General features: G+C 44.2%; 1 protein-coding gene across 3 annotated transcripts in view; it reads left to right on the top strand.

The window, feature by feature from the left end:
- Positions 1-7,025, top strand: part of PCCB (propionyl-CoA carboxylase beta subunit) — a 65,139-nt gene extending 58,114 nt beyond the window's left edge. For 2 of the 3 annotated variants that reach the window (XM_006083730.3, XM_014450924.2), the window contains 5 exons: positions 2,949-3,056; positions 3,310-3,410; positions 3,841-3,939; positions 4,944-5,043; positions 6,713-7,025. In XM_006083730.3, the coding sequence (XP_006083792.1) occupies positions 2,949-3,056; positions 3,310-3,410; positions 3,841-3,939; positions 4,944-5,043; positions 6,713-6,834 (530 nt within the window). In that variant the 3' untranslated portion in view covers positions 6,835-7,025. The remainder of the gene's footprint in view (positions 1-2,948; positions 3,057-3,309; positions 3,411-3,840; positions 3,940-4,943; positions 5,044-6,712) is intronic. The other variant, XM_023749565.1, reaches the window with a different exon arrangement.
- Positions 7,026-8,549: the final 1,524 nt, after the last annotated feature.

An 8,549-nucleotide genomic window follows, 5' to 3' on the forward strand; every position in this document is an offset into this window, starting at 1 on the left:
ATTAAGCATACACTGACTGACATTAAGAATATTATACAGAGATCTAACAGCAGACTAGAGGATCCCAAGAGTCAAGTCAAAGATTTGAAATACGAAGAAGCAAAAAACATCCAACTGGAAAAGCAAAATGAAAAAAGAATCCAAAAATATGAAGATAGTGTAAGGAGCCTATGGAACAACTTCAAGTGTACCAACATCCGAATTATGGGGTGCCAGAAGAAGAGAGAGAGCAAGATATTGAAAACCTATTTGAAGAAATAATGACAGAAAACTTCCCCTACCTGGTGAAAGAAATAGACTTACAAGTCCAGGAAGCGCAGAGAACCCCAAACAAAAGGAATCCAAAGAGGACCACACCAAGACACATCATAATTAAAATGCCAAGAGCAAAAGACAAAGAGAGAATCTTAAAAGCAGCAAGAGAAAAAAAGTCAGTTACCCACAAGGGAGTACCCATACGACTGTCAGCTGATTTCTCAACAGAAACTATGCAGGCCAGAGGGAGTGGCAAGAAATATTCAAAGTGATGAATAGCAAGAACCTACAACCAAGATTACTGTACCCAGCAAAGCTATCATTTAGAATTGAAGGTCAGATAAAGAGCTTCACAGATAAGAAAAAGCTAAAGGAGTTCATCACCACCAAATCAGTAGTATATGAAATGCTGAAGGGTATTCTTTAAGAAGAGGAAGAAGAAGAAAAAGGTAAAGATAAAAATTATGAACAACAAAATGACAACAAATATGTTTCTATCAACAAGTGAACCTAAAAATCAAGTGAATAAAAAATCTGATGAACAGAATAAACTGGTGATTATAATAGAATCAGGGGCATAGAAAGGGAGTGGACTGACAATTCTCGGGGAGGAGGGAAGGAGGTGTGGGGGGTGTGGGAATAGATTGGACAAAAATCGTACACCTATGGACGAGGACAGTGAGGGGTAGGGTAAGGGCATGGGGTGGGGCGGGAACCAGGTGGAGGGGAGCTATGGGGGGAAAAAAGAGGAACAACTGTAATAATCTGAACAATAAAGATTTATTAAAAAATAAATGAACGTTGACTCGCTCGCGCCAGTCGCATGCGTGTGTTTTGATCTGTCATTGTCAATCGTGAATTTGGTTGTTTTTGTTGACATTCATATTAAAATATTTATTCTAATTAATTTCCTTTCAATGTGCATGAATCTGTGCACCAGGGCACTAGTTAGTAACACAGTTTCTCAGATGTACTAGCCCTATTTCAAGTGCGTAATAGCCACATGTGACTAACGGCTACCACATTGACTAGCACAGCCAGAGAACATTTCCATCATCTAAAAGAAAGTTCTTTTGGACAGCACTAGTATAGAGCAAATTGGAGATTTATTTATTCTTCTGATCCACCAGTATGTTAAATTTTTTTGTAGCTACTCTTTTTTATATACAGGCAGTCCTAGGGTTACTTCGGACTCGACGTACATTGTTTGTGGTTATGTCGCCATCTCCCATTTATTAAAAAAAAAAGTTCCGTCATTTCGACTTATGTACATATGTGCTTTGTTTTTTATTTATTTACCACAAGTAAAAGTCAGGAATTGTTATCTTTCTTTTAAATTTTTTTACTGTTTCACTTCATTACTGCTGTGTATGTGCTCCATGTGAGTGACGTAGGTGCTTATGTAGGTGGGTTTCGACTTAGAGCAAAAATCGTGTTACGTCGCGCTGTAGGAACGGATCTCCAACGTAATCTGAGGACCTACTGTGTGTGTGTGTGTGTGTGTGTGTGTGTGTGTACTTTTATTGATTTCAGAGAGGAAAGGAGAGGGAGAAATAGAAACATCAATGATGAGAAAATCATTGATTGGCTGCCTCCTGCACACCCCCTATTGGGGATTGAGCCCACAACCTGGGCATGTGCCCTTGACTAGGATCAAACCTAGCCCTTCAGTCTGCAGGCCGACTAGGGCTGTAAATACTCTTTATCAGATTGTAGAAGTTCCATCATACTCTTAGTTTACTGCTAATTTTTAATTTTGAGTGAATATTGAATTTTGGCAAATGCTTTCTCTATATATGTTGAGATGACCATATTATTTTCCTACTTTATTTAGTAGTTTCACTCATTTTCACACGTTAAATCAACCTTGAATTCTTGAAATAAATGCCACTTGATCATGATGCATTAGTTTTTCTATATTGCTGGATTTGAACTGGTAATATATTGGGGAATTTTTGCATCTGTGTTGATGAGGGATTTTGGTCTGCATTCTCTGTCATAATATCCTTCTTCTGTGGTATCAGGGTAGTGCTGGCCTCATAGAATATGTTGATAATTGTTGTAGGAGGGGGATTTACTAGTAATTGAACTCTACTTCATGTCACTTTATAGATGCCATCTCCTTTAACACGTTAAGCGCCCAGTCAGTCACCAGTGACTGACACTATACTTTCTGCCCGGAAGACAAAACAGACTGGGCGCTTAATGTGTTAATCCTTACAAACTTGGTAGGAGGTAGTAACATCCTACTTTGCAGGTTAGGAACCTCACCTCAGAAACATAAAGTCCTTTCCCAAGGGCACATAGCTGTAATTGGTGGGGCCAGGATTTGATTTCAAGCTACAGGGACTCCAAGACCAGCCCCTGAATGATACCTCCCACTACGGTTCCACGGGGGTAAACTAGGCTGTGCCCCAGGTGGCAGCCGTCCTTCAGTGTGAGGTAGAGCCTGGTAGTCTGCACGGGGCTGTGCTCCCAGCAAGGGAGCTTGTGGGGCTGAGGCCACGCCCAGGCCCTCCTTGGCCAGTGCCAGGTGGGTTCTCCTGTCTGCCCTGTCTTTCCTGGGGAGTGAGAGTCCCCCTTTTCCATTCTCTGAAGAGGAGATGTTGGTGCCTCTATAGAAATCGCTCTTGGATTGTGAGTGGAACTGGGAATTGCCCAGAAGCTCAGCCTGGATAACTTCTCTCTTCTAGGATGCTTGGATATTAATTCTTCTGTGAAAGGGGCTCGTTTTGTCCGGTTCTGTGATGCTTTCAACATTCCACTCATCACTTTTGTTGATGTCCCTGGTTTTCTGCCTGGTAAGTCATTGACAGAGGTGGGAGCCAGGAGAGGTGGCTTTCCCACTGAGATCCCCACTTCATTTGGAGATTTTGCAAATTCCCTGAAGATTTGTGACTTCTCCATAGTCTGGTTGTCCAGAATATGGGGCTGTGTGAGGGTTGCTCCTCTCCTGGCCTTTTGGGGAGCAGGGGAAGACCTCACAGCTGAGAGTGGCAGGCAGACCTTGTGAGGGCTATTGCGGGTATCTAGTAACTGTTCTTCGTTACCTAGGCACAGCACAGGAATACGGGGGCATCATCCGGCATGGCGCCAAACTTCTCTACGCATTTGCCGAGGCAACTGTGCCCAAAGTCACAGTTATCACCAGGAAGGTGAGACGGTCACTGCAGCCTGGGAGCCCATCCCTCCTGACCTCATGGTCGTGGTTGGAGAGGTGGCCGAGAGTTGCAGCAGGGGTAGGAGGAGTGTATGCTCACCCAAAAGATGGTGTGAGGACAGCGTTTATATACTTGGGGACACATCCTGCAGAGATGTCCATGGTCATCTCTGGGCACTGAAAATAGCAGTGGGAAGAAGCTGTGAAAGAATGGTGTTGATCGTGAGAGCTGCCGGCCGGCACCCAGGGCGTCTCTGCTCTGGCTCCCTGGTCTCACACACATTGGGCTTTCAATAGCCCGGAGGGGGCGAAGGGGCGGGGGCTCTTCTTCTTTTCATTCTCATTTCATTTGGATTCTTGGGATCTGTCAGGGACAGGATCTGGTTGACTCAAGCGCTAACATTCGCCTTGTGGGTCTTTTCTAGGCCTATGGTGGTGCCTATGATGTCATGAGCTCCAAGCACCTGTGTGGTGACACCAACTATGCCTGGCCCACAGCAGAGATTGCAGTCATGGGAGCAAAGGTGAGGATCTCTAGCTTTCCTTTTTCCTGGGCCTAGAGACTGTACCCTCTCAGCAGGAGCTTAAAGCACAGCTGGGAAATGTTGGAAAGAGGCCAGGGTCCCCAGGATGGACCCAGACTTCAGGGAGATGGGGCCTAGAACTTGGAAAGTTTCCCTCCTGGGCCCCAGGGCCAGTTCGGCCTCCTGTCCTGCACTCCCACTTCAGGCCCATGCTGCAATCTCATGCTCAGGGTTTTGAGATTGTCAGTAAAGAGATGAGTCAGCTGAAGGAGCTGTTGGGAGGATTGGACATTTCCCCCAACCCCATCTCATCTCCTAGGGAGGGCCCCAGGGCCACTCCTTTGAGCCCACAGAAGCTGAACTGACCCTGGTGACTTTGTTTTGTTCTGAACCTGGTGACTTTGGGCAAGGTACTTCCTGTCGCTCAGCCTGTTCCTCACTCCTTTCCTGCTTTTACATAGCTGTTGGTGTTGAACCAGATAACTACATCCCCCACCGTCTCAGCTGACTTTTAGGGATTCTGATGTGAAGGCTTATTTTTCAATTCCTCATCTTCTTCATTTGCAGTTCAATGTGGCATCCTCTGGCCACAGAATTTTGTACTCAGGGTTCAGAATAATGAAAAAGGAAAACAGCATTTTACTTCCCCTTGATGCAGGAGACCACGGATGTAATAGTGGAAAATAGGCCACACGTCTTTGGATCAGTGCAGTTGGCTGATGGTAGGACGGAATCTGGGGAAACAAGCTCCTGGCTTTGCCTGGGCTGCCTGTTATTGGGGCCACAGCTGAGCGTCCCATCACACAGTCCCATCATGGAATCATGATGGCTGACTCCAGGCAGTTCCCATTTCTGTGCCCTGGCACCTGGAGCTGGCCCTTCACTCCAGTACACTTTGATTTACCAAGAGATTGGCAATCACAGATAATGAGTTAATAATGAGTTGAGGGAGGTCTGTCCAGGTTGCAATCTCCATTGAAATTCATTAACTCCTCTCATGACAGGGTGCTATGGAGATAATTTTCAAAGGGCGTGAGAATGTGGAAGATGCTCAAGCAGAATATATCAACAAGTTTGCCAATCCTTTTCCTGCAGCAGTGAGAGGTAGGCACTGTGGTGGGGATGGCAGCATAGTTCATTTGTTGGGTCACTTGCTCTCATTCTTTTCCTCCAAAAAGTCTCACATAAACTGCCTTTTGCCATTACAGTTGAACCTGGAGACTGTTAAAGGTAGGGGTTGTCCCTGGGCAATCATCACTGAAGGACAATGGGACCTGTTTTAGGCTGCTTTGGTAACCAGGATGTAAGCAACATTGCTGAAATGGCTAAATTTTTTAGTTATGTTCTAGTTTCCTAGTACTCTGTAAAACTTGACCATAAAACAGAGTGAGTTCAAATAACCCATCCCCCTTATTTTGCTCATGGCTCTGTAGATCAGTGATTTGGTTTGGGCTCAGCTGGGTGGTTCTTCTGCTGGTCTTGCCTGGGATCAGTCATTCAGCTGTAGTCATCTGATGGCCTCTTACATGGTTGGTGCTGGCTGCTAGCTAGACTCTCTCCATATGGTTTCTTTTCTTTTCTTTTTTAAAAAATATATTTTATTGATTTCTTATAGAGAGGAAGGGAGAGAGATAGTTAGAAACATCGATGAGAGAGAACCATCGATCAGCTGCCTCCTGCACACTCCCCACTGGGTATGTGCCCGCAACCAAGGTACATGCCCTTGACCGGAATCGAACCTGGGACCCTTGAGTCCGCAGGCCGACGCTCTGTCCACTGAGCCAAACCGGTCAGGGGGTCTCCATATGGTTTCTTATTCTTGAGGCTAGTCCATGTGACTTGAGGGCAGCAAAAGGCTGAGAGGAGAAGCTGCAAGGTGCCTTGAGGCCTAGGTTTGAAAGTTGCAGTGTCACTTTTTGCCACATTTTGTGGCAAGTCATAAAGCCAGGTAAAGAAATAGAATCTGCATCTTTTAAAATTTATTTATTTATTATTTATTTATTTATTTTTAATATGTTTTTATTGATTTTAGAGAGCGAGGAGAGAGAACCATCGATGAGAGAGAGCCATCCGTCAGCTGCCTCCTTCATGTCTCCCACTGGGATGGAGCTGCAACCTGGGCATGTGCCCTCTGACTGGGAATCGAACCAGTGAACTCTTGGTTCATGTGTCAATGCTCAACCACCAAGCCACACTGGCCGGGCATATTTTTTATTTTTTTAACCCTCACCTGAGGACATGCTTATTGATTTTAGAGAGGAGAGAGAGAGAGAGAGAGAGAGAGATTGATCTATTTGAGAGAGTAACATTGATTGGTTGCCTTCCTGTACCCAAACCTGCAGCCTAGGTGTGTCCTGACCGGGAATCGAGCCTGATACCTTTTGGTGCATGGGAGGATGCTCCAACAACTGAGCCACACAGGCTAGGGCTAGAATCTACTTCTTCATGGAAGGCGTGTCAGTGTCACATTGTACAGGAATGGGAGGAATTGTAGCTATTTTTGAAAATACACATTTATTTTCTTTATTTCCTGTTGAATTCATCTTGGCAGGGAGAGGGTCACATTTTCCTTTTCTTGCAAAGTTGGGGACCTGCCAGAGGAATAGGGGAGCTCCAGGGATGCAGAAGAGAGTTCAGAGGGCCCAGCCCCTCTTATATCAAGTTGGGGCCAGCTCACACTTTGGGTCCCAGAGATGGTGCCCAGGTTGAGCACAGGATTGGAGAGTGGCACCGTTGGGGATGCAGATGAGCTCCCTTTTTTGTGTTTCACCAGGGTTTGTGGATGACATCATCCAGCCTTCCTCTACACGTGCCCGAATCTGCAGTGACCTGGATGTTTTAGCCAGCAAGAAGGTACAACGTCCTTGGAGGAAACATGCAAATATTCCGTTGTAAATGAATCAAAGGAAAGTAAGCCAAGAGCTAATTACTGCCTGGCCATTTGAACTCATCCCTTCCTTTTTTTGCAATCATGAAACCATTGAATCTAAATAACAGTATTTACTTGGAATGGCCAAGTTTATTAAATTCTAGAAAGATTTCATTTGCTGTAAAATTATTTGCTTTATTAAAAATATTAATTGGTATATTTTTGAGCATACATTTTTTTTTTATGGTAGAAATATGAAAAATCAGGAAAACTAGAAACAGTATATATAGTATTGTCACCTAGAGCTGTCCTTATTTGACACCTCTGTGTATTATTTTCCTTTTCTCCCCAAGAATTAATTTTTTCTCTCCACAGGTGATAGAGTAAGTTTTAGGGTAAAGAATTTATCTGCTTAGGCTTCAGTTTCCTGTCTTTGAAACAATACACCCTATCTTCTAATTCCTCCAGGACTTGTAGAGGATTAAATGAGATGTGTGTGTGTGTGTGTGTGTGTGTGTGTGTGTGTGTGTGTTTATCTAACAGAATACATTCTCAAATTTTCAAACCTATAGAAATGTTGTAGAAGTTGTATTATGGGACCTTCACTTAGATTCTCTAGTTCTTAACATTTTCTACATTTGCTTCATCTCTTTCATAAATTTATAATCTTTATTTTTATTGGCCCATTTGAAAATAAGTTACAGAATCCTGACCCTTTGTTCCCCCAAAATGTCAGTTTATTTCCTAGGAAACCAGGCTTATTATCTTATACTAAAGGCCCAGTGCACGAATTCGTGCATGGTTGGGGTCCTTCGGTCTGGCCAGCTATCAGAGCTGACCAGGGGGGCTGGCTGACCAGGGGGAGGGGCCACGGGAGGTTGGCCAGTGGGGGGGGAGGGGCCATGGGAGGTTGGCCAGCTGGCCTCCTTGATCTGGGCCGAAGGGGGGGGGGCCAGCCAGCTGGGGGGAGGGACCATGGGAGGGTTGGCTGGCCGGGGGCGGGGGGAAGGGGGGGACTGCGGGAGGTTGGCCGGCAGGGGGAGGGGCAATGGGAGGTTGGCCGGCTGCGGGAGTTTGGCTGTGGGAGCACTCTGACCACCAGTGAGCAGCTTCTGCATTGAGCATCTGCCCCCTGGTGTCAGTGTGCGTCATAGCAACCGGTCAAACATCTTTCGGTTGCTTAGGCTTTTATATATATAGATAGTCTTTTATGACTGACATTTTTTAAGTGTTTGCCAATTATTTTGTTGAATGTCCTTAAATTTGGGTTTGTCTGATTGTTTCTGGATGTTCAGATTCAGGTAAGAGCAATACATATGAGTGTTGTTTCTGTGTATCACATTAGGAAACAGGTGATGTTAGTTTTTCCCTTTATTGGTGAAGTTGACTCAGATCACTTGGTTAAGGTGGTGGTTTCAAGGTTACCATTTTCTCTTTGTAATGAATAACTAATCTGGACTTTTTTAAAGCCTGTCTGTCAACAAACTTTTATCCAATACTTTTAGTATTCATTGATGATGAATTCTATTCTATATTGATTGTAAAATATCACATTTCTAACCTTGTCATAATGTCTGCCTTTATTAGTTGGTATTGTATTGGAAGGAAGAACTTTCTCTTCTTGTTTTTGTTTTAGTATTAGTTTTGACTCCTTGATTTTTTAAAAACATTTTTCCTGAAATAATTTTTTCCACATTTTTTTTATTTTATTGATTTTTTACAGAGAAGAAGGGAGAGGGAC

This window comes from Myotis lucifugus, unplaced genomic scaffold, assembly GCF_000147115.1.
Source record: "Myotis lucifugus unplaced genomic scaffold, Myoluc2.0 scaffold_8, whole genome shotgun sequence".
Classification (NCBI taxonomy): Eukaryota; Metazoa; Chordata; class Mammalia; order Chiroptera; family Vespertilionidae; genus Myotis; species Myotis lucifugus.